Consider the following 25437-nt stretch of genomic DNA (forward strand, 5'->3'; position numbering starts at 1 on the left):
GACAGCTCATGTTCTCTCAGTTCAGTCCCTTTGTTAATGGCATCCTATTGTAGTTTCATGGTGGTGTTTTTTTCTATTATAAATATGTGCCATAAAATATGTGGAAATAAAACTCGAAGTTTTAGAACTTGGCATGCATAGTCACATACTTTCATGAACTGTTATAGACTGTTAGTGCACATTTCTCCTTGACTTTAATATATTTCATCAATATTGACTCAATGTAAAGATCTTTTATATCACTTTCTCTTTTCAAAGAATACTGATGTGCCTGCCATGAATCTAGGCACTTGAGGGTACAGCAGTGAAGAAATGAGATCAAGCTCTTAACTTGGTGTAGGCTATTATAACAAAATACCTTGAACTGGGAAATTTATAAATAACAGAATTGATTGCTTACGGTTCTGGAGGCTGGGGAGTCCAAGATGAAGGAGCCAGAAGGTTTGGTGGCTGGTGAGGACCACTTCTCCCAGATGGCACCTTACTGCTGTGTCCTCACTTGGTGGACAGAGTGGCAACCTCCCCGAGGCCCTCTTTTATAAGAACACTCATCCTACTCATGAGAGCTCTGTTCTCATGGACTTGCCACCTCCCAGAGACCTTATCTTTCAATACCAACACATTAGGGGTTAGCTTTAAGGATAGGGATTTTAGAGGGACACAAACATTGAGACCACAGCAGATCCCTGACCCCGAAGAGTACGTGAACTTGCACACACTCTTGAGAAGCTCCACAGTTAAAAAAAAAAAAAAGGCAGTGGGTAATGTTGTTTCAGGCCTGGTCCTAAACTTATTTGGACATAGAATTTTTTTTTAAGGATGCTTGCAACATTTTATAGTGTTTTACACAATAATATGCCACTCTGGGAAATGCTAATAAAGGCCGAGCTGGACTGTGTGTGCTTTAGAAAAGCCATTCATAAATATCATTAGTTTCAACACTGATAAGAGTTAGACAGCAGAGACTAAACTCTCCACCGTGTCTCCAGTGCAGATATTCTTTGCTTCTACTTAGCAGCAAATCTACATGCTTCATGTATCACATGAGTGGGTGACTTCGGTGAATCTTGATGTCCCTCTGGGACTGTGGTTTTAGTAGATGCCTATCCCATACCCATGGCAGGACAAGGACATTTCTAGGAGAATCTGGATCCAACAGTCCAGTCTCCTGCTGGATGGTGTCCCTGTTTAGTCAGCTCTGCAAATTAATGTCAGTTTCCCCTGGAGCCTAGCGAGAAACCTAGCTCGTAGTAAGCATGCTGTCCACTCTATTGAATGGAATGCTGTTGGACTGGGGGATTTTAAGAGACTGCCTGTGTCTATGTTTTTACACGAATAATCTGCTACCCACCTAGATGTGCTGGGCTGGTTGCTTGGTAGGGATTTTATTTTTGCAGAAAGTATGAAATTTGGAGAGAATGTTTGTAGAACTTTAAGATGCTCGAGGAGAGAAATACTCAGCACTGAGGCCAGTAGGTTTCCTCGGTTACCTGATGACAGCAGAGATCTTCATTCCCATAGGGAAGAGTGGCTGAGTAGCTTTGTGGCATGTTGGCACATTCCATCTGGAACAGTCTTGGTCCAGAGCCCTCGGGGTCACTGATGAAAGTTTGTGTGAGATAAAAGAGAAAACAGTTGGACTGATTTTATCATTTGGGTGTAACTGTGGCTGTCTGCCCAGTTGTTTTGAAGACATGTGAAACAGAATTGAGAGAAGAGCCAAAATATTGGTCAGTTTGATGATTTCAAGGGCCAACCCAGAGCAGCCTTCACCCTGCATCTCATCCTTGGTGGCTATGGGCTGTGGCTGGTCCTTGCTCTTGGTGGTAATTCCTTGCATCCTCAATGAGGTCTGGCTCACTCATCCTTCCCTGAACTGTGATGATTGGTTTTGGGCTTTCTGTACAGAGTGGACTTTCGGGAGAGGGTTTGTTTTCCCCTATAATTTGAAAGAAAGGGTGTCTATAACACTAAATATTTATGAAACTTTATAACTAAAGGGTTCATTCCTGGGTTATAGAATGTTAGTATTGAAATGATCACTTTCCCTCCACCTTCCCATCTTACTTTACCAATGAGGTCTTAGAACCTGGGTGAATTTTACCCCTTACTGAGCTTACATCCTGAGTGCCTCCAGGCCTGAAGGAAGCTAACGTGACACATTTACTTTTTCTCTAAAGACACAGCTCAGCCTTCTTGTGCTTAGGAATACCAGACACCTCTTTAGCACTCTCCTCAGGGATCATTTTAGTCAGTAAAATTTCTATGAAAGTGCGAAAAACATAAGGCTGGGTGGACCATGCAAAGAATACTAGTTAATAGTTCAAGATAAGGAGGCAGAGCCTGGCCACATCCCACCTTTGTTGAGAACATACTTATCAGGCAACTAGGATATTTTGCTATTCTATACTCAGAGAATGACTGTGGAAGTGCCATCTGTTTGATTTGGGGGTTATGAATACAGTTTAGTGAATAGATGAGTTCACAAACATGGAATCTGTGAATAATGAAGATTGCATGGACTTCTTGGTTACTTCCAGGCAGCACATGAGGAGCGTGTTTGGGAAGGTAGGAGGGAAAAGCCTGGAGGTGGGGTTACAATCATTGTCCTCTACTAAAAGCCTATAAAGAGCTGAGCACTCTGTATTTTGCTGGGACTGAACATGCATCCCAGGGAGAAGAAATGTTTAGACATAGAAGAACCTCCTCATCTTGCCTTCCTGTATCCCATTTTGTAAATTAAGACTCAAGACCAGTGGGATAAATAACCCAGGATGAAGACAGAAAAGGGTAGTTCTGAACAGCTGAAACCAGAATTCTAAAGCCCCAGAATCCTGCAGTCTCTGGGACAAAGTCCTGAGGACGTGAGGACATTTGCCCTTGTACCAAATGTCCTTCAGCCCTGTCATCAGGTAACTGAGGAAACCTACTGGCCTCAGTGCTGAGTATTTCTCTCCTCAAGCATCTTAAAGTTCTACAAACATTTTCTCCAAATGTCATACTTTCTGCAAATGTCCTTCCATCCAGTCTGCCTGCAACCCCTGTGTGTGCTCTTGTGGTTGCTAATGTTCATGTCTAGGCAGGGAGGAGGGAAGGTTCTAAATCACTATGAGGCACACACAGGGAAATTTCTAGAAGTATATCTGGGCCTAAGATGAGCTTATGGGAGAGAGATGTCCAGTTAGGACTCCAGTTTAGTGAAATCAAAGAACTTCATTTCTTACTGTTTGTTCTTCTGCTCAGCCTTGGGCGTACCTGTCTAGCTGGTGACTGAATGACATTTCCTTCCCTTTTCATTTGAGTGTAAAGTTTGTTAATAGGGAGTTGGGAGAAGATTTTGGAGTTGTTTTAAAGCAGTCTGGGGGGTCGCAGGGAAGAAACCACTAGCTTCTCCTGAGAATCAGCTGTGACCCATGGAGAATTATGGTGCCATCTACCTCTGTGAGACCAGCCTGTTGTCTTGGATTTCAAGTTCTTTGGAAATATCTGGTTACTGGCCCTGGGCTGGTTATCACAATATAGACTTTATAAGAACAAGCAATTGCAACATGAAACCTCCAGGAAACTAGTATATGACAAAGTAACTTGCTTAGGAAAGTAAGTAAGGGAAAAAGAACTGGGGAAATTTTCTAAATTTTCTGAATCAAGACAATTCCAGCTTGTTCCACTGGGTGAGATATATATATATATATATATATATATATATATATATATATATATATATATATATATTTTAAATGGCTAATTTTAAATGGCTCCTTTCTCACACCCTGCACAGGTTACCATCATCTCTAGCAAGACCATAAGCTCCAGCGTAAACATGTTGGGCAATATTTTACCATAGTCACATACTTGTACCTGTGTAATTCCTAGGAGAGTTGGTGCTTCATAAATACATGCTTGTTGAATGAAATGAGAGAATTAAGGTTATAGTAGTGTACTACTTGAGCACACTTAATCATACATTACCCGTCTCTTCCAGGGGTTGGTGAACATTTTCCCTACAGGGCCAGATAGCCTGTGAGGCCTTGTGAGACCATACAGGCTCCATCACAACCGCCTGATGCTGCTATTTCAGACGGGAAAGCAGGCAGAGGATGACAGGGCATGGCTGCACTCCAGGAGAACTTTATTTACAAAAACGGGCAGTGAGCTGGATTTGGCCCACTGGCTGCAAATTAACCAGTCTATACAAAAGTACCTGCCGGCATCATTCCAAATGTCAGAAGTCACTGTGGTAAGAGAGAAATTTCAAGAATCTGTGTCAGAGACAATGCTCTCCATTCATCAGATTCTGTCTTCCTCTTCACCCGAGCACACAGGAAGACATTTCCCAGCTTCCCTTGCACTCAGGTGGAAGCTTTCAATTAGTTCCGTCCAATGAACTGTATTCAGAAGTGAAGTCCACCCTGCCCAGCACCCGCCCATAGAACTTACTGCTCTACACTATTTCTTCTCCCTTTAAGACCAGGTGCAAATATCTAGTGAGAGACCCTAGGGCCCTGGGAGTTGGTGAGCCATTTGCTGTAGTGAACCTGGGTTCCTGGGTCACTGTGTGGAACAGAGTCCTCCCCACACCCACCCTGGACTCAGGCTGGACTGTGAAGGAGTACAAAATAAACCTGTTTTTCTAACACACTGACTTAGAGGGTCTTTGGTCATTCCTTACTAATAATGACGTGTTTGGATTCAGTCAGGATAAAGAAAAGAAACTGAGAAGTAATTATGAAGGACAGACCTTCTCTGGCAAAATCAAACTGTAACAAAAATCAAACTTATAACACAAATTCCATGTGCTAAAAAACTAAAAACTCTTCAAAAGCTAAGGGAGGAGGACCAAAACGGTGACAGGGACAGAAAACCCTGTCTTGGTATGTAATAGAACTGTATCATATCGCCTCTGTGTACATGCAATTTTACTGGCCCAAACAAATGGTTTTCTAAGAGGTGGCTTCCATTGGTCAAATAGAGTCCTCCCCCCCCAATCTGTGGGTTCCATTCACAGATTCAACCAATTGCAGATCAAAAATATTTGGGGAAAACAGAAACACGAAAAAACCATACATATATTGAGACTATACCTCTACTGAACATGCACAAGCTTTTATTTTTCTTGTATTGTTTAGGGAATAGTGACAACTATTCTTATAGCACTTACATTGTATTGGATATTGGAAGCAATCTAGAGATGATTTAAACTATGTAGCAGGATGTGCATAGATTCGATGCTAATGCGGTGCCATTTTATGTAAGGGACTTGGATTTGGTTACCCACAAGGGGTCCTGGAAACAATCCCCTGAGATACAAAGGGACTATTATAGAAGGATGTTGCCTTTTTGAGGATAGGGGCAGGGGCTACCAGATGCTTTTTGATAAATTATACTTCAAATATGTTCTGCTCCCTTGGAGGTTGAGGGATTCAAGTTCTTTCCAACACATCTTAGGAGAAGGAACGTTATGTGAATGTGATGTTGCCGAGAGCAGACCTAGTTTCCTCCCTTAGGAAGTGCTGTCAGGAGTGGCCAGCACAGTCAGGGATCCATATCTATACTAGCAAAAAGGGGAGACAGCTCTCTTCTCCTCCCACCAGGGCAATGTTAATCCATCTCTTATGGTTTAGATTAGTGGCATCCCCCAAAAGCTCATGTGAGAGTTAATGCAAGAGTATCTCCATGAGGATGGATGGTGGCTGCAGCCAGGTGCCTCCTGACTAGGTGAATGGTAGGTTGGCAGGCACACCCTTTGCCATCTTTTTTTTTAATTTAATTTAATTTTTTTATTGGTTATTCAAAACATTACAAAGATTGCAGAATCACATTGGTTACACATCCACATTTTTACATAATGTCATAATAGTAACTGTTGTATTCTGCTACCTTTCCTATCCTCTACTATCCCCCCTCCCCTCCCCTCCCATCTTCTCTCTCTACCCCATCTACTGTAATTCATTTCTCTTCTTATTTTTTCCCATTCCCCTCACAACCTCTTATATATAATTTTGTATAACAATGAGGGTCTCCTTCCATTTCCATGCAATTTCTCTTTTCTCTCCCTTTCCGTTCCACCTCATGACTCTATTTAATGTTAATCTTTTCCTCCTGCTCTTCCTCCCTGCTCTGTTCTTGGTTGCTCTCATTATATCAAAGAAGACATTTGGCATTTGTTTTTTAGGGATTGGCTAGCTTCACTTAGCATAATCTGCTCTAATGCCATCCATTTCCCTGCAAATTCCATGATTTTGTCATTTTTTAGTGCTGCATAGTACTCCATTGTGTATAAATGCCACATTTTTTTTTTATCCATTCATCTATTGAGGGGCATCAGGGTTGGTTCCACAGTCTAGCTATTGTGAAATGTGCTGCTATGAACATCGATGTGGCAGTATCCCTGTAGCATGCTCTTTTAAGGTCTTCAGGGAATAGTCCCAGAAGGGCAATAGCTGGGTCAAATGGTGGTTCCATTCCCAGCTTTCCCAGGAATCTCCATACTGCTTTACATATTGCCTTTGCCATCTTTCACTAGCTCTTTCTCTGGAGTTCTCTTAGGCTTCATTATTTTTGGTGTGTTCTGAACACTTATTTGAAGAAGTAATTAGAGGATGTGGAAATGTTATCTTCCATACTCCAAAAGGGTGCTTCCTTTTCTTCTGCCAGGTGTCTGGGGATGGTTGATTTCTGAGACTGACGATTCCAGGCTGAGCAGCAGCCTCCTGAGGGCTGCCCTGTAGCCTTGACCCAGGGCCCGAGGACTTGTGAGGGCCTTGTGCTCTGCTAGCCCTTCACCTTCAGCCCCTGTTGTGCCGGCCCTGTGATACTGAAACAGGAGCTGCTGACCTGTCTCTGCCCTTCCAGAATGAGCAGAAACCCCAGGAAAGGCCTCCCACGTGCTGGGCTCAGCCTCTCATCCACCCCTGAGTTATGCATCAGCAATTATTTACTATTTCTAATACATTCGAGCATATTTAAAGAAATATTACGTGGACCACTTGTAGCTGCTCTTGGTAGGATAATCAGTCCAAATTCTCTAGTTGTCCTTCATCAGAAGCAGAGTTCCTCTGTTATTTTCTTTTTCTTTTTTTTTTTTATTTTTAAATTTTTTTATTTGCTCTTTTTATACATGACAGTAGAATGTGTTTTGACATATTACACATACATGGAGTAGAAATTCCCATTCTTGTGGTTGTACATGATGTAGAATTACACTGGTTGTGTGTTCATATGTGAACATAGGAAAGTGATGTCTGATTTATTCTATTGTTTTTCTTGTTCCCAAACCCCCTCCCTTCCTTTCATTCTCCTTTGTCTTATCCAAAGTACTTCCGTTCTTCCCTAATTTCACCCCTCTTATTGTGTTTTAGCATCCACATATCCAAGAGAACATTAGGCCTTTGGGTTTTTTTTTTGTTTTTGGCTTATTTCACTTAACATGATAATCTTTAGATCCATCCATTTACTGGCAAAAGTCATCCTTTGTTATTTTCTGTGGGGAAAACATTTGGAGGCATCATTAACTGGCATTTTCTGAAGAGTCAGGGTCTCACAGTGTTGCTCAGGCTGGCCCCAAACTCCTGGGCTCAAGTGATCCTGCTACATTTGCCTCCTGAGTAGATTAAACTACAGGCAGGTACCACCACACCCAGCTTGCATTTTCTTTATAATACAATGGTCAAGAGGCTTTGTTGTTGTTGTTGTTGTTGGTACTGGGGGTTGAACTCAGGGGCACTCAACCATCGTGCCACATCCCCAGCACCTTTTAAAAATATATAAATAAATATTATTTGGAGACAGGGTCTCACTGAGTTGCTTAGGGCCATGCTACATTGCTGAGGGTGGCTTTGAACTCACAATCCTCTTGCCTCAGCCTCCCAAGGTGCTAGGATTACAGGCATATGCCACCAAGCCCAGCTGGAGAGGCCTTAATAGCTGTTGGTTATAAGTACTGAAATTTTACTTCATAACTTTTGTTTAATACAATATGTAGTGTCATTCTGAACCTTGATGTCATTATTGAAAGGAGTAGGGGTGATTGCATAAAAATTGGAAATATGATGCTGCAGTGAACTTTCATTCTTAATCATGCTTTAATCTCACTTGTTTTTACAAAGCATGTTAAGTTTATGGGTAAACCAAAATACTGTTAGGTTTTTATCATCTATAATATATTTAATGAATATTAATTTCAATGAAAATGTCACAGCTAGACAAAAGGAAGGTGTTCAAGATGTACTGTACCTCCTGGTGCTAAGTGGATAACAATGTATTATGCACTTGAACATTGCTAGAGTATATTTTAAGGGTTTTCACTACAAAAAAGTGTGTGAGGTAATATTATGTTAACTAACTTGATTTAGCCATTCTATAATGTACAGGCATACTAAAAATTATGTTATATGCCATAAGTGCAATTTTTGGTTTGTCAGTTAAAATACATCAACAAAAATTATGAAAATGTATAATTGTCTCTCCAAAGAATCAAGAGCTCTAGCCCTCTGATTTGGGGAGGTGACATTGCCTCTAGTGAGTGAGAAAGTCAGCCCTGCAGGGAAGGCGCAGGCCCCACTGTCTGGGCATGTTAATGATGTGGGAACTGCATGGAGGGGGCCTGGTGGAGGTTAGGCAGCCTGCTGGGCTCTGGGTCCCAGCCAGAAGGGCTCACTGTGCCTGACAGGGACTGTCACCAGCAGCCGTGGGTCCCTGCATGAAGCCAGCAAGGCGCTACTCCATCAGCATCTCCTTTTACTACAGGCCTGGGAATTTCTGAGCAGAACACACGTGGAGGACATCTGTTTTCTGTGTTCCCCCTTCAAAGCAGTGAAACTAATGATTTGAGAATGAAGAGAAAAAAAAAAAGGAGGAAAAGTCAGCATTGAGCTCTGTGCTTCAAGAGCCTGGTTACATTTCTGAACACCCTGGATTTGCTCCTGTAATACTCTTCGAGGTTGATTTTTTTCCCCCTTTTTGGTTAAAAAAGTGTTCCAGGCAATTTCAGCTCAGTGTGCTACTTTGGCTTGGGGCTCTATTTACCATAAGCTACAGACACTTAACTCATCTGCTTCCTGAACATCACTTATAGATGCTGGTCATCTCCAACTCAGCACAACAAGGCTAACATTCTCCCAACCTTGATCGTCTTCTCACATTTGTCCCCTCTTTCTATGAGATGAAGAAGCCAGACTTAAAATGTTACAAAGCTTTCTCCTATTGCATGGGGGCCCCTTGCTCTGTCTGTGCATTGTCGAGACAACGCACTTGGAAATGCCCAAACTCCTGCATTTGAGACACATCAGAGAGAAATATGCACAATATCACACTCTTATAATGTTCAGTCATTGTTGATCATGTACAAAAGTCATTTATCTCATATTTCAATAAACATTTTTGTTTAAAAAAAGGTAATTTATTTTTTTGTAGTGCTGGGGATTGAACCCAAGATCTTGAGCATGCTAGGCAAGCAGTCTACCACTGAGTTACACCCCAGGCCTTTTTTCTTTCTAAATTTTATTTTGAGATGGGGTGTAAGTTGCTAAGGTAACTTAGAGAACTTGTGATACTCCTCCCTCAGGCTCCTGAGTAGCTGGAATCACAGGTGTGCTCCACGGCAGATCACTCTCCTTCTGCCAGCCTCCCTAATACTTGCTGATGGAACATTCTCCGGGGCCTCAACTGTCTCTACCAGCCATCCTCATAATGACTTGCAATTAAAACATAGACACTTGTTTGGCTCTTCTTGCCCAGAGTGACAAAAACAATTTTTCATCTGGAAAAACAATTTCCAGATGGAAACTAAAGAGATGTGACACGTGACCCTAGATTGGGTTCCAGACAAGATAAGGGATGTTAATGGGAAAAATGGCAAACCTTGAGCAAGGTCTGAAAGTTAGATAATAATGTTGTGTCAAGGCTGATATCATGATTCTGATTGTTGTACTGTAGTTACGCAGGAGAAAACCACACTAAAGTGTTTACAAATAGAGGCAAGGTATCTGCAACTTACGCTCAAATAATCAGGAAAAAGATATACGTGTGTGTTGACAGGCATGGGCGAATGCGTGTCTAGGTGCACGGACATGTTGGAGAGGGAATGCATGATAAGGAAGGTAGCAAGCTATTAACATTAGACCACTCTTGGAAGAAAGGCATAGAGGAAGTCTTTGAACCATTTGCTCCACATTTTGTTAAGTCTTCAATTATTTCAAAATGAGAAATTAAAAAAAGAAAAGAAAAAAAGAAAAGGATTTTCATTGGTAGGAGGTAGGAAAACCAACCAGAAGGAGCTGATGACAGAAAAGAGTTCTCTGAACTTGAACTGCTTCGGGGCCTTGTGAGTGCAGTCTGTTCCAAACCCCTCTCCTACTGAGCTTCTCAAGAGCCTGAGCTCTCCTCCTCTTTCAAGCCAGAGTCCCCCCAAATCCCCTCACTTAGCTGAACAATCTCTCTCCTGGCTGGGCCTTCAAAGAGAGCTCAGATCCACTCCTTCCCTGGGTAGCCTCTGTGGAAACCCGCATTCCTCTCTGGTACCTCTCTAACATCTGCTCTCTCTCCACTGGGAGAGCCCAGGGCTGGGCTTCTCCGCTGCAGCATGTGTTAGTCAGGATGCACACAGCAGGTTATACTGTAGTAGAAAACTGTCCCTAAAGTTCAGCTGACTCAACTCACTGTTGATTACAACTTAAAAGTCAAGTTCTCACTCATGCAACATGTCTGCTGTGGTGTGTTAGGGTATCTCTGCTCATTGAAATCTCTTGGGAACCCTGGTTGATAGAGGGTCCATCTTGACTCTTCTACCATCACCACAGGAGGCTAAAAAGGGAAGGTGGTGAATTACTGGATTTTTAAAATTTCTTCTCCAAAAAAAATGAAAGTTATTTCCCCTCATTTCATAAAGCAGAAGGTAAAATCCTTGGGTCATAAGGGAGAGAGAAATATATCTGTAACATCCCTAACTGTCACAGCACTGATTCTTGGTGGCTAAGTTGCATTTAACAGGTACATTTAGGAGTGCAGCCTAAGAGACATAGGGCACAAGAAACAAGGATGCCAACTGCCACCAGAATGCCACCTTCAACCAGGGGCAGAATCAGGAAGACAAATAGCCAAGACCCACCAGGGCGTGTTCCCCTCGGAGACATCCCCAAGCTTCTTTGTGCTCCCATGGCCACCTGCACAGGCTCCTGGCACCCTGTCCTTGCATTCTTTGGCTGTTGGTTACTTAGGATTTTTCTGTTAGATAAATTTTATATGTATCACAAATGTTTATTGAATGCACACATCAGCAGAGATACCTATTATTTGCCAGGCACTGCACTAGGCTCTGGGCTATAAGAACAAGCAAGACATTGGCTGTGTTCTTGGGGCACTTCCTGAGTTGTCTTGAAGACCAAGAAGAAAACAGATTTTAAATTTAGAGTAGAACTTTCACAGAGTGGTGAGACCATCTGATCCTGTTCGTGGGGAGAGTGGGTGGCTAGAGAAAGGGAGGAAGTGGGAGGCATCTGCTTGTGGCTTACTCTGTCAGGGACATGTCTTCCTCATCTCTCTAACCAGGAATGTGCAGACGACACAGTGTGCCAGCAGGAGGCATGAGATGTTGAGGTTTAAGGACTATTAATACATTTCTTATATATATATATATATATATATATATATATATATATATATATACACACAACATACATATATATATATATATATATATATATATATATATATATATGTATTTGTTGTTGTTTACAAGACAACTGCTACAGTAATAAGGCTAATGCTAAAAAAATGTAAGATTTGGTACTTTATAATTCAGGTTCCCCTGAAAATCACTAAGTATTTCTTTTTAAACAAACAAGGACACCAAGACAGGGAATCTTTTAACTCCCAACTGCATGGCTTGGAACTGATGGTCCTGACTCCTGGTCCAGGGCACTTTCTGCCAATCCACCCTGCCTCTTTCTAGCTTGAGATCCTGCCTGGCTGAGGATCCCACAGCCTGGGAGGAGAGTTCATTCAGTTTTACAATGGATGTGGGGCAAAGGCACGTTTCTATAAATACAGCCCGTAGAGGTTCACTCTGAGCCAAGTGAGTCTATGAGACTCCCTGCTCCAGCTTCCTGTTGGATGAACAATGCAAGCTGAAAGCGACGTTCACAGGGTGCCATATGTATTTGAGCTCACAGCCCCAAATGGACACTTTGCCAACCCACATCTGCCGTTGAATGGCCAGATCTCCATGATGTAATAGGTGTGAGATGCAGGAAGATGAGGGGGGCGGGGAGAAGGGACCAGGGTCTTGTCTCCCTCAGCAGGCTTTGCTTGTGTGCTGCAACTTGCAGCCAAGGAAGGGATGTTGAGTCTCTGGGAAATGTTGTGGATGCAGGCCAATGGGATCATTTTCATTTTCTAAGGTTTGGAAGGATCTCTGGCCTTGTGTGGGCCCTCCACTGATTAAGTGAGATAATGTTCTATAGTGTCTTTGGCACATGGTAAGTAGCTAATAAATGGTAACTGCTCTAGTAGTAATAATTCTAGGAAAAATGACCATAACAATTACTGCAATAATCAAACAACAGTATTAGAGTAATTATTATTTAATAATCATGACAATAATAAATATAGCTAATTCAGTGGTGTGCAGAGGGGGTACAATGGGGGTGGTTCACACAGTGGGAAAGAATTTAATCACTGACTCATGATAATAAAAAGCAGGCTGTGTGGGAACTTTCTGTACTTTCCCCTCATTTTTGCTATGACCTTTAAACTACTCTAGAAAGTCATCTATTATAATTTTTTTTAAAATAAAGGACAGAGAAGAAAAAGCAAATGATGGTATTGTTTTGGATTCTCCAAGACAGTGCACCCCCTTATTGCTTGCACCCAGCAAGGACCCGCTTCCACTAACCAACCCTTGTTATGATGTTATTTTTAAATTGCTGGTTTTGTAGGTACTCGAATGAGCAGCATGTTTGCTAGTTGGATGATAGTCCTGTGTGTCATCACGTGGAATTTAATGCCGATGGAACCGTCCCCAAGCACTGCTAGACCTGAAGGTTGTGGACTCTGTTGCTTTCTGCTGAGATGAACAGCTGCATCACCTCCACTTACTGTGGCTGCAGCTGAGTGGCAAGGCTGTCAACAGCCCCAGCCATGAGCCTCTCCACCTCCACACCTAGTGAGATCCATGGGTCAGGGCAAGTCCTTATTCTTAAATCACCTAGCAGCTGACTTTTTTTTGTCTAATGAAAAATTCTTTTCTTTGTGTAGGAAAATGCCCAGATAATCAAAGAAGTGGAAGTTGACAAGGTCTCAGTGCTCTGCAGGGACCAGGTGGAAGCCATCAAGCAGCTCTGGCAGGATCCAGGAATCCAGGAGTGTTATGACAGGAGGCGGGAGTACCAGCTGTCAGACTCTGCCAAATAGTGAGTACAGAGCTCCGGCCACAGCTGCCTTGGGGGGGGGGGGGAGGCGGGCTTTTAGGCAAACACAGTCATGCTTCAGGGGAGCTTCTTGCTGCTTGCTTAAGTGGAAGGGCTCAGTGGCAACACCACCTCCCCCTGTTTTTGTTATCACTCCCTTCTTGGTGTTCTTACCATCCCCTGAAAACCTTCCATCTTTGAGGATCCCCAAATTTCCTTCTTGGCAGAGACCCAATTTTTCCTCACTGTTATGTGTTTAATTTTCAATAAAATGCTCAAATTTGAGGTTCTGTTAGTGGGTGGATCTGATTTGGGGTGTTGAAATGATTTAAGCAAGGAATATACTTGTTTCTGGTTTTTCACTTTCTTCCTTTCCATATCTCTGTCTTTCTGGTTGCCTGATCAGAAGACAGCAGGTCCAACTGCACGAAAACCTAAAATCAGGGTCCACCGATGGTAGTCGCTGCTGATCTGGTGCTGCCCTCTCGTGGCAGAGCCAAGTACTGCTGGGCCCGGCATCCAGAAATCTCAGCTGACTCCAACGACCTACATACCACATTTTGGATAGTTAAAGTTGTAGTTTTAAATAGCTAACTCCCAAAGGTGGAAAAATTTCTGTTTAGACAGTCCTTCATGCAAACCATCTCATAGAGATCGCGGAATCTAACAATTTCCCAAGGAAATGCATCCTTCAGCCAGGTCACTGGGCAAATGGTTTGGTCTTACTTGAATAGGTGGTGATCCTTGCTTTTACAGCTCAGCTTTCTGCCTGTCCCACATCATCATCATGGTGGCCTTGAGATATTTCCCAAGATCCATCCCTTTTACTTCCTCTTCCCATCCCTTTCCCTTCAGGTGCCATTGCCCTCTAAGCTGGTTTGGGTGGGAGTTTGCCCAAAGGGCTGAACGAAGCAGTGTACAGGAAAGGAAATGTTATCTCTGTGGTCAACAGCTTCCCTTCGGAGTCTGTCCTAGGCTGAGTGTTCAATGTCCTTAATCCAGATGGGCACAACTAATCTAAGTACAGGAACAAAATACCATCAAGGAAGAAAATAAAAGGAACTCCAATAGGTGTTAGATCAGCAAAGAAAAGAGATGGAGGAAGAAATTGTTCCAAGAAGGAGGTATGGGCTGCCCAGGTCCTGGACAGCCTGGTGAGCCAGGGACAGCTCAAGGCCAGGTATCCATGGCCTTCCTGATCCTACCTGAGACTGCCTGGTGTTATTTACTCTGTGAAGGACCTGGGAATTGGCAATGGCTCTTGATCCATTTGGAGAAGACCCAATAGAACTGCTGGGGAATTCAGTGTAACCCAGAAAACCGAGGCAAGTTCATTGAGAGGGATGGACAGAGATGCCATAGATTAAAAATGGTACTCATAAACATGATGGTTGCCTGATCTTGAGAATCTGCAGGATGCAGGCACCTGTGCACTTCTTTGGTCTACATCAGCATCTCACAACCATCTGCTAGTTTTGTCTACTCAAATGGACATGTGTTTACTATTTGATGAATGCTTGTAATGTGCCTGGCACAGTGGTAAGGGTTATAGGGCAATCAATGCCTTCTACTCTCAGGAAAGGTACTGCCTGGTGGAATGAGATATAAATAAAATAATCACACAGCAACGTACAGGATTCCCCCTTATCATGGGGAGTACATTCTAAGAACCCCCCTGTGGATGCCTGAAATTGCAGATTATATTGAACCCTGTGTAGACACTATTTTTTCCTATATGTACCTAACTAAGAAAAAGTTTCATTTATAAACTAGGCAGGTGAGAAATTAACAACAATAAAATAGAACAATTATTGGGAACATTATTTAGTTAAATCAGTTACCTGGACATCACAGTGATACTGTGACAGTTGATCTAGTAATAGACAGCTACTAAGCGTCTAATAGGTATGTACTATGCCCCAAACCAGAAAAGGGGATGGATGATTCATGTCCGCAGCAGGATAGAGTAGGACGACACCAGATTTTATGCTGCTCAGAACAGATTATGACTTAGTTTATGAATTGTTGCTGGGTATGGTGGCACCTGCAGTCACAGCTACTCAGGAAGCTGAGGCAGGAGGATTACTTGAAGCCAGATTGGGCCACATAGTGAGACCTTGTCCCAAACAAACCAAAAGATCCTCATGAGGTGTTTATTTCTGGAATTTCCCATTTGGATCACGAATGACCATGGATAACTGAAACCGTGGACAGTGAAACCTTTAGTAAGGGGAGACCACTGTACTGCTCAGCAAAGACAGTCATAAACCTTGGGCTTGTATCTGGGCATGGGGTGGGCCACAGAAGACTGCCTACTGCCTGGCTTCTTAAGCTGAATTTCAGGCTGTCCAGTGAGCCAGGTTGGCCTTGTTCCTGTTGGTTTACTTTCATGCTGACCTGCTCAGTCTCTGGCATCCATGCTGTGCTGGGAGAAGGCAGGGCCGCCCTTGGCTTGGAAGGAGCTCAGAATCACCAACTCCATTATTGGCCAGGGCCTTAAAAAATTTAGTCATTTTTCTAAAAATGACTTTTATAAGAGCCTTATCATTTTTTGAAGAGTTTCCTCTAATTTCACCTTAGAAAAAATGATCTATTTTAAGTTCAAGTCTTTAATAATCTAAGACAAATTTTGGATTATTTTGAGATGTTTCATTTCCTAGTGTTTTTAACAGGAAAACTTTTTCTTCTTGTTTCTTTGAAAGAATTTCCTGTTGGCCTGCTTTACATCCGTGTTTTTTTATAAATTCCATCTAATTTGTTGAGCAGAAGCTTTGAAGAGCAGCATCTACATTACCTAATGCTCTTCCTTAAGGGCAGGTGGGAGGGCCCTTTGGGTGGCAGGTCAGAGTCCCTAGGTGGAGCTGTTTCCCACATCCTAGTCCTCCAGACCTGCTGTCTCCCTCACAGCCACAGCTGTGTGATAGAGCTTGCGGCCTGACCCTCAGTTGACTCTCAAGAAAGTCAGCGATAGAATTCAGTAGGTAGCACTGTGAGCTGGGGGTGACTTCCCTTGAGTAGGATGGGCATTTCTCTCCCTTCTCTAAAAGGAGTCTTGGCTTCTCATTTGTTCACATCACAGTTACCTGACTGACATTGACCGAATCGCCATGCCATCGTTTGTGCCAATACAGCAAGATGTGCTTCGTGTCCGAGTGCCCACCACAGGCATCATTGAGTATCCATTCGACTTGGAAAACATCATTTTTCGGTAAGTTTGTCTTCTGGGCATGCTCATTTAAGAATCTGTCTGCCCAAGGCCTAAATGTGTTATCCCTAAGTAGGGGTTACTTGTGATAGGCAGAATGACCCTCTTGGTCCCAAGGCATGTACGATTGTGGTAGGTTTCAAGTTCTAGAATTGAGAGGGACTCTATTTTGCCCTTAGGAAAGAAATTTCTTTCTGGGAACTGGAATCATCTTATGTGTAACATGCATACAGATATATATATGTCACCTACATACTGAATATACTGACTATTGATGTCTTTTCCCTAATGTTGGATAATATTTCTCTTTCTATTTCTTTATGTTTTATCCTTAAAAAAGAGAAAAATAAGAATACAAAAATTTATAGTAAAATTACCTCAGATATGGATAAACTGCTTACAGCTGTGTAAATGTATGAATTTCCACTACAAATGTAGGATGTACTTTTATGACAAATTGGGTAGGTCTTCACTGATTTAATTATGGGAAAATGAATAATAATGTGGGGGCATATACACAGCACTGCAAATTTCAAAGCACTTTTGCATTTATTTCCCTTGTTCCTCCCAAGAATTATTATTACACATACTTCTTCAGGCCCAGTTCTCCCATATCCAGGTCCTATATTATCTACAGTTATATCTCAGTGTTTCTTCTGAACTGTAGTGCTGGGGAGGCACTCAGAAGAGATCCTGTGTATTTGTTAGCAGATCCCTGATTTTAATGGCCGTCCCTGTGTGTCCATATTTAAACCTTTTGAGAACCAAGGGTTGCTTGCAACTCCCAAACCTTCTCAGAGTGAGGGCCTCCCAAGGCTTGCATTTGTTTTTTTTTTTTTAAAGAAATTTATTCTAAGTATCTGCTTCATGCTTTGATAAATAGGTTTGCCTTGTTTCCTAGAGACTGATAAGTAGGTTTAACATCATCCACCAGTGACATCTATTATTTTATAGCTCTATACCTCCTCCTGCTCACCCTCTGGCTGAAGAATTCTGATCATTGAGATTAAAGTCTTTAGAGAATGACCTTATGGAACCCAAGCTTTTGACAATTGCAGTGTTCCTTCCCAGCTCCATTCCTTGCTGTGTGGTGGGACGAGGTGGGACAGCCAGCCATGAGCACAGCATTGTAAAGTGTCTGCACCTGCAGGGTTAGATTTCTGGCCTTCTCAAGCACTTTTCTAGACAATAGTTATGGAACAGAATATGTGGGCTGTATCTGACCCACAGATGTATTCTCTTTGCTGTTCAGTAGTATAAAAACAAATCTGAGCTAACATTTAAAAATTGGGATGTTTCACCTAAAACAGTTGATGTCAAAGTTCTCTTTAAACATCCAAGGACCTGGTAATGGTGAGCTTGCACTCTGTCCAGCAGCGCTTAACTGCTGATATAGCAACCATCCCTTCGGACAGAGCCCCTAACTCTCAAGCATATAAGCTTTTCCACTCTGCAGCTTTTCCATTTGACTCATGAACTGCCTGACCCCTGGGCCTTTCAAGTCTGTGATCTTTGGGCTATTAGTCCCTGAAATCTCACCCAAAGACACAGGTAAAGGCTTTGGATTTCCATACCAGGCAGAGAGCACTTGCAGGTATTTGTAGGGAAGAAGGGGTGGCATAGAGTTAATGCAAGGATTTGTGGATAAATTAGAGAAACTCTGAAATCAAGATTGGGCCCAAAGAAGGCTGAAGGGACTTGGAAGATTGTTTGACTCTGTTCCTTTTGTGTCTGCTATCCGTTGACTCTATAGTAGGTGGTTGGATTCAAACCCAAGTGAAATTTGTGTTTTCTTCCTGAACTACTGCAGCAGGATCCTAACCAGTGTCCTCAGGAAGGTTCCTCTGTATGCCATCTGAGTCACCTCTGTCTTCAGAAACTTCATTTACATTTTTGGCTTCCTGAGCTTGGAAACATTCAGTGGTCCCTCATTGCCTAAAACAGTGGTGCTCAAATGTGTTAAACTTAGGATTCCTTTGCACTCTGAAAATTTGAGGACTCTATAGAGATCACTGATTCCATGGTATAGCGACTTGTATCCTTTCCTCCAAAGTGATGTATTCCAACCTTTGTGTCTTCTGTCTGTATTGAGCAGGATGGTGGATGTTGGTGGTCAGCGATCTGAACGACGGAAATGGATTCATTGCTTCGAGAGTGTCACCTCCATCATTTTCTTGGTTGCTCTGAGTGAATATGACCAGGTCCTGGCTGAGTGTGACAATGAGGTATTTTGCAAGGGGAGGTTAGGTAACAGAGAACTTTTCTGTTTTTTCCAAGTAGATCAAGTAATAGATTCTTCCTTGGGCTACACAGTCTTGCCACTCAAAGTACAATCGATGCACTAACAGCTCAGGCAGTACTGAGATGCTTGTTAGAAACGCAAACTATTAAATTATTCCAGGGTGACTAAGTCAGAGTCTGCATTTTTTTAAACAAGGTCCTAGGTAATTTTAACAGTCATGTGTCACTTAATAACAAGGATGAATTCTGAGAAATCGGTTGTTATGTAGTTTCATCCTCATGTGAACATCAGAAAATGTATGTACATAAACCTAGACTGTATGCAGCTTGTGACATACCCAGGTTACACACCTGCTCCTAGGCTACACACCTGTACAGCATGTTGCTATATTTAATACTAAAGGCAACTGCAATACAACATCAATTACTTATGTATCTAAACATATTAAATACATAGAAGTAACAGTAAAAATACCAGGCACTGGGGACCATCATCATTTATGGTGGTTGTTAGCCAAATGGTTATTTTGCAACACAAGACTGTACATATGAAAGGTTGAGAATCACTGGCCATGACCTGGTTCTCAAATTTGCCAGCACACTATAGAGTTTCCTGAGGAACTTCAAAGAAAAATTTGGTGCCTGAGTCTAACTTAATGGGTGATAAATGTGGCTTGAGCATGGGATTTTTTTTCCCCCTCAAGTTCCCTAGGTGAATCTATGTGCTGTGAAGGGTGGAAGTCACTCAGAATCAAAGGTTCGCATCTTTGACAACATATTGGAATCCCCGGGGGAGCTTTTAAAACCATGGTCTTGGGCCCCACACTAGAGAGTTGCTTTACTGGGTTCAGGTGGGGCTTTCTTTTTCAAGTTCCCCAGGGATCCTAAAGCACAGCCAAATTTGAGCAATACTCTTTGTAATAAAATTTATCTGAGCACAAAATTCCCAACCTCCACAGGCCATGGCACTCCCAAATTAGGTCCCTATCTTAACTGGCATGGACAGCAGTACCAGATGCTTGGAGTTGTTCTGGGGTTGCCTGGGATTATGTCTGCCCTTCACTTCCCCCAGGAGGCACTTGTTCAAGGCAGCTATAGCTGACTCAGCCAAGTCAGGCACTCTGTCCCCTGCTGGTTGGTTCCAGTTCCATTAGCTAGATCTGCCCAAGTGATAACATTTCCAGTCATTTCTTTGTGAGGTGATGGGTATTTTCTGTGGGATGCTAATGTCCTCCTCATTTTCTTTTCTCCTGAACTTGTGCAAGCCTTCTTAACCTCTTAGAAAAAAATGTCTCTGTTTCCAGGACATGAAAGTAAATCAATAAAGAACTGTGTCCAGGATTAGGTAATGACTATGAACAAATCATATCATATTTCTTGAGAGCAGACTCTCTGAGGAGCACTACTACATTAGCTAATTAGTGGAGGGTTTAACCCATTTACTTGTGTCATTGTGCAAATAGTAATACTGGCTGCAGCCCAGCTCCACTTTTTTTCCTCCTTTTTAAAGCAGGCATCCACTTAGCAATACATAAAAAAATTATCTCCATATTTGTCTTGGGAATAATTTGTGATATTTCCCAGTAAAACAAAGATTAGACAGGGGCACAAGGGGCTAGTAACTCAGCCTGATGTGCTTAGAAACTAAACATTTTCCCCTAAGAATCACAAGGTATTTGGAGAAAAAACTTAAGTGGTTGCTATGCCAGACCTTTCCTGCCTGGTTGTAGATATCCACTTACTATGCTGAAAGAAATTTTTTGAATATATTATTTCCTTGGATGTTATTATTAATAAAATCATAAGAAATTTTAAAGAAGCTTTAGAAACAGGTGAGGGGTTACCTGTCTATTAATATGTTCCAGATCTTAATGCCTCCAAATGCACTGAATGGGAGAATGAGCCCTGGTGTCTGGGAGTCGTAGGGAAGTAAGAGTTAAAGCATGTCCCTCTGGAGGTCATGCGTGGAGCTTGGATGTTTTTCCTTTGGGCCACCTCTCTCTCTAAACAGAGGTTCTTGTTTCTTTCATCTTAGAAATACTTCTAAGAATGCTATCTAAAACAATTATTGTCATCAGATATATTTGTATGTGCACTGTCTGCTCTCCGCAAATTTAGAGCATTTAACATACTCTTGCCATGTATAGAAATTATTACTGTTTTTTGTATATAGTCTTCACCAGATCCCACTATTACATGGGCTTGGTAAAGGGACTTAAATTTTCTGAACAATATTCTCATTATTATTATTATTATTATTTTAGAGAGAGAGGGAGGGAGGGAGGGAGGGAGAGAGACTTTTTTAATATTTATTTTTTAGTTTTCGGTGGACACAACATCTTTATTTTTTTATTTTTATGTGGTACTGAGGATCGAACCCAGCGCCCCATGCATGCCAGGCGAGCATGCTGCCGCTTGAGCCACATCCCCAGCCCCTCATCTTTTAAATGGGGGCACTGTTCTGCTTGTAGAGCATGGCAGAGGACAGGTGCTCAGCAGCACTGGTTCCCTTCTTGGCCAGCATCTAGCATTCCTAGGGGCATGATCTTGCTGGAAAAACCTTTCTTCCTCCTATGTCACGTGACTCTTGAGGAACAATCTGGAAGCCCATATCCAGCTGAGTGGCTGTCTCAGGTATAAAAGCTGGTACTTCTCCACTTGTTAATCCCAACAATTATACAACATGGAAAATTTTTGCCAAATATAGACATAAACCTTCCTGTTCTAAGTTGCACAAAAGTTTTTATTTCCTTACATGTTAGTTTTGGTCTAGAGAAGATCTGGGGTGCTCCAGAGAGAAGGGATAAATAGAAGCACAGGATATAGTATCTTGTGGGCCCATGTGCTCACCAACTTCAATAAGAGCAGGAACCCAGAGCCTGCAGCAGGGTAAAGAGGACTGATGGATGCCTTAGCCACTTGGCATGTTGTTTCCAAAATATTGCCTTTTTTCCCCCCAGTTTATCCTAAGTCACTTCTTTCTCACTTAGAATCACATGGAAGAGAGCAAAGCCTTGTTTAAAACCATCATCACCTACCCCTGGTTTTTGAATTCATCTGTCATTTTGTTTTTAAACAAGAAGGATCTTTTGGAAGAGAAAATCATGTACTCTCATCTAATTAGCTATTTCCCAGAATACACAGGTAAGTGTTCATCTTGGGGATAATGCTTCTGTGTTGATCTTGTCAGCCTCCCAGGCATCAATTCTGAATTCTCAGCATAGCTTACAGGGGTTACCCTGATCTGCCCAAAACAGCCTCTCTGCCTCCTCACCTTTGGAAGGAAGCTCTCATTGGACTCTTGTGTGTTTCCCCTTTAGCACCTCCACACAGGCCACTCCTAGCGCCTGGAATACACTTTTGACAACGCCTTTTGCTGGCTCCTCTTGGCTCTCCAGGACCCAGTTCATGCTTCTCTACTGGGAAGCCTTTCTGACCTTTCCTTGAACAAGCAAGGGCTTGCATAAGTGTGCCACCTCCTTGGTGTTGCACTGGCTCCTCTTGCTCCTTTGGCTGTCATTTGGTTGTGTAGCATTGTCCCCTCACTTGCTCAGCTCTCTCCCTACTCAGCTACTTAATTTATCTTTGCCCAGTCAGAATCAGTCAGAGCAGCTGGTGCTTCATAGGTTAGGGGGTGGCATCCCCTTTCCCAGACACAGGCGATCAGTCCTTTATGTATACACCTATTCAAAGCAGGAGAGTTTTTTGCCCTGTTGTGAATTATTCCTATAATTCTCAGATAGTACTGTTTGACACTGAGGGTTGGTGTCTCGTCACTCTTTTTTTTCCTTTTATTACCCGCACTGGTTGTTAAATATAGAGCCCTTAAGCTTTCTAGCCTCTAATTTTGAATTCCTTTGCTCTTTCCTCTAGTCTACATCTGTGAAAGATAATAAGAATTATCTTTGTTCAAAAGTGGTCCAAATCAAAAAACTAAATTGGGCCACTATTTTAAACAAATGATCTTAAAGTACGATTTTTAGATAACAGTGAACACACTGTGCAATGCTATTATATGCACCCATAGTGACATAATAAACATAATGCTCCAGGTAAACTGTTCCCTAGGAATAAAGTAAGGTAGACCAAAGAAGGACCCCAAATAAGAACAAGAGTATATTCAAAGTGGTTCTTGGAAGATTAGTGGAGTAGAAAGGGGAATGAAGGGAGACATGGGATAGGGAAAGACAGTAGAATGAATCTGACCTAACTTTCCTATATACATATATGAATGTACTACAGTGAATCTCACCATCATATACATCCACAGAAACAAACAAAAAAGCTCAGCACAGTGGTGCACACCTGTAATCTCAGTGGCTCAGGAGCCTGAGGCAGGAGAATTGCAAGTTCAAAGACAGCCTCAGCAATTTAGTGAGGACCTAAGAAACTTAATGAGACCCTGTCTCAAAATAAAAAGGGCTGGGGATATGGCTCAGTGGTTAAGCACCCCTGGGTTCAATCCTCTAATACAAAACAAAACCAAAAACAATCCCAAAAAACAGCAACAAAAAATGCCCATAAAACTGTAAGTAAATAGCAGAAAGATCAGTAGAGTAGAGGGAAGGGAATGGGGTAGGGGGGTGAGGTGGGGAGTAGGTGGGCAGAGGGAAAGGAAAAGGGGAAGTACTGGGGACTAAATTTTGAATTAGAACAAATTATATTCCATGCTTTATAATTATGTCAAAATGAATCCTAATGTTATATATAACTAAAAAGAACCAATTTCTTTTAAAAAAAGTTCTTGGTTCTTGGGAGGATGTGGTAGTAAGTCTATATATTTTTCTTCTCCTAATTGCACTCGTGAATAGGACCAAAGCAGGATGTCAAAGCTGCCAGAGACTTTATTCTGAAGCTTTATCAAGACCAGAATCCGGACAAAGAAAAAGTCATCTATTCCCACTTCACATGTGCTACAGATACAGAGAATATCCGTTTTGTGTTTGCTGCTGTCAAAGACACAATTCTGCAACTAAATCTAAGGGAATTCAACTTAGTTTAAAAGCTACTGCCCATTTCTTCCTCACAACAAAAGACAGGATTTGCAGGCTCCTTCTGTTTAATTTGCAAATGCTTCTGACATCCCTGGACCAAGACCCTGTGCCAGGCACCAAGAACATTCTGTAGACAACAGGGACAGAGATGGGTAATAGAATTTGGAAGGTGTTTGAGTTTATCAAACCTCTCAAAAGAGTCTTTATTCCCAGATTGTTTTTGTAGTTCTTTTCTTGCCTCTTACATTTTGTGTAATTTTTGAATTTGGTATTTTAAAGAATTTTAAATGGCCACTGTGATTTACTGTTTTCTTTCAAAAATTAAGTTTCAAGATGTTTAATGATAGACATTAAAAATCACAAGGGCTGGGGTAGTGGCTCAGTGGTAGAGTGCTCGCCTAATGAATGAGAGGCCCTGGGTTTGATCCTCAGCACCAGATATAAATAAATAAAATAAAGGTATTAAAAAATATCACATACAGAGGGGCCTGTTAATAGATTATGTCTTCAGACCTCTAGGATTAATTTGGGTGACCTTTTAAAAAAACAAGTGTTAATGGGTTTGATGCTTTTTATTAAATCTTGTAATTTAGAGAAATTTCTAATTTTGAGTGTTTTTCTCTCCTTATGCTGGAATTATGACTCCTTTAACAACATGTCACCAAAGATTTTCTCTTTTTAAAAAAGATGATTCTTTTTGTGTCAACTTTCTAAGTCGGATTAATGAATATATCAGTACATCTAATTTAGTTTAGTCATAACTTGGTCACCATGACACTAAAGTTGACATTTGAAAAATGGATTCCAGACAGTATTGGTGAAAAATGTGTATATACATATGTATGTATATATATAAGATTGAGATTTTATATATATATATATATATATATATATATATATATATATATATATATATAATGCATTAATGCATATGGCCAGGTCTTATAAACTTATGAAATGGCTAAAAGTGCAATTGTTTAACAAATGTTATGTAACCTCTGCCAAAGTTCTGATGGTCATTACAGAACTTTGCTTGAACTATGTATGCTTGTGCCTTTGTGAGGAGGCTGAGAATATAATATTCTACCGCTAGTACTGATTACCTTGTGTTTATTAAGAGCACACAGTTGGTTGATGGTTCTCCTAAAGAGAAAAATGATGTAGATTTAATAGTAATTGAGAAACTACTAAGTTTCTTCCTTTAGAAATTCAAAAATCTGCATTCATCATGTTATGCTGGAGTTCCCTTAGTAGCTAGCTTAGTAAAGTAGATGCAGAATTCTCTATAAGTACAGAGTGCATCAAACTAAAGGCCCACAATGGTTTTATTTGAATTTTTCATCTGAAGGTGTTCACATAAGCTCAACACTTTGGGATTTAAGGTGTGATATGTCTATTGCAAATTAATGTACAGACGGTCTCCAACTTAGGATGACTTGATGATGATGATGTGAAAGCTGTACATTCAGTGGAAATCTTTGATTTTGATCTGATCTTAGGCCAACAATGCATGGAAGATGCAATGACAGGCAACTCCCACTCAGCCACAAGATAGGGAGAGAGGAGGACAACAGCAATTTTATCCCATAGTGCA

The 25437-nt window shown here is 41.6% G+C and overlaps 1 protein-coding gene across 1 annotated transcript; it reads left to right on the plus strand.

Annotated features, from left to right (window-relative positions):
* Window positions 1–2490: 2490 nt before the first annotated feature.
* On the plus strand, window positions 2491–24609 carry LOC308641538 (guanine nucleotide-binding protein subunit alpha-14-like; the record flags this gene model as incomplete). The annotated part of the gene is made up of 7 exons (XM_081280213.1): window positions 2491–2568; window positions 4079–4237; window positions 13252–13406; window positions 16483–16611; window positions 18704–18833; window positions 21840–21993; window positions 23661–24609. The coding sequence occupies 7 exons, from the start codon at window positions 2491–2493 to the stop codon at window positions 23849–23851; spliced, it is 996 nt and encodes a 331-aa protein (XP_081136339.1). The 3' UTR covers window positions 23852–24609.
* Between the last annotated feature and the right edge of the window lie 828 nt (window positions 24610–25437).

Source organism: Spermophilus citellus, assembly GCF_964194105.1.
Source record: "Spermophilus citellus genome assembly, chromosome: 2".
Classification (NCBI taxonomy): Eukaryota; Metazoa; Chordata; class Mammalia; order Rodentia; family Sciuridae; genus Spermophilus; species Spermophilus citellus.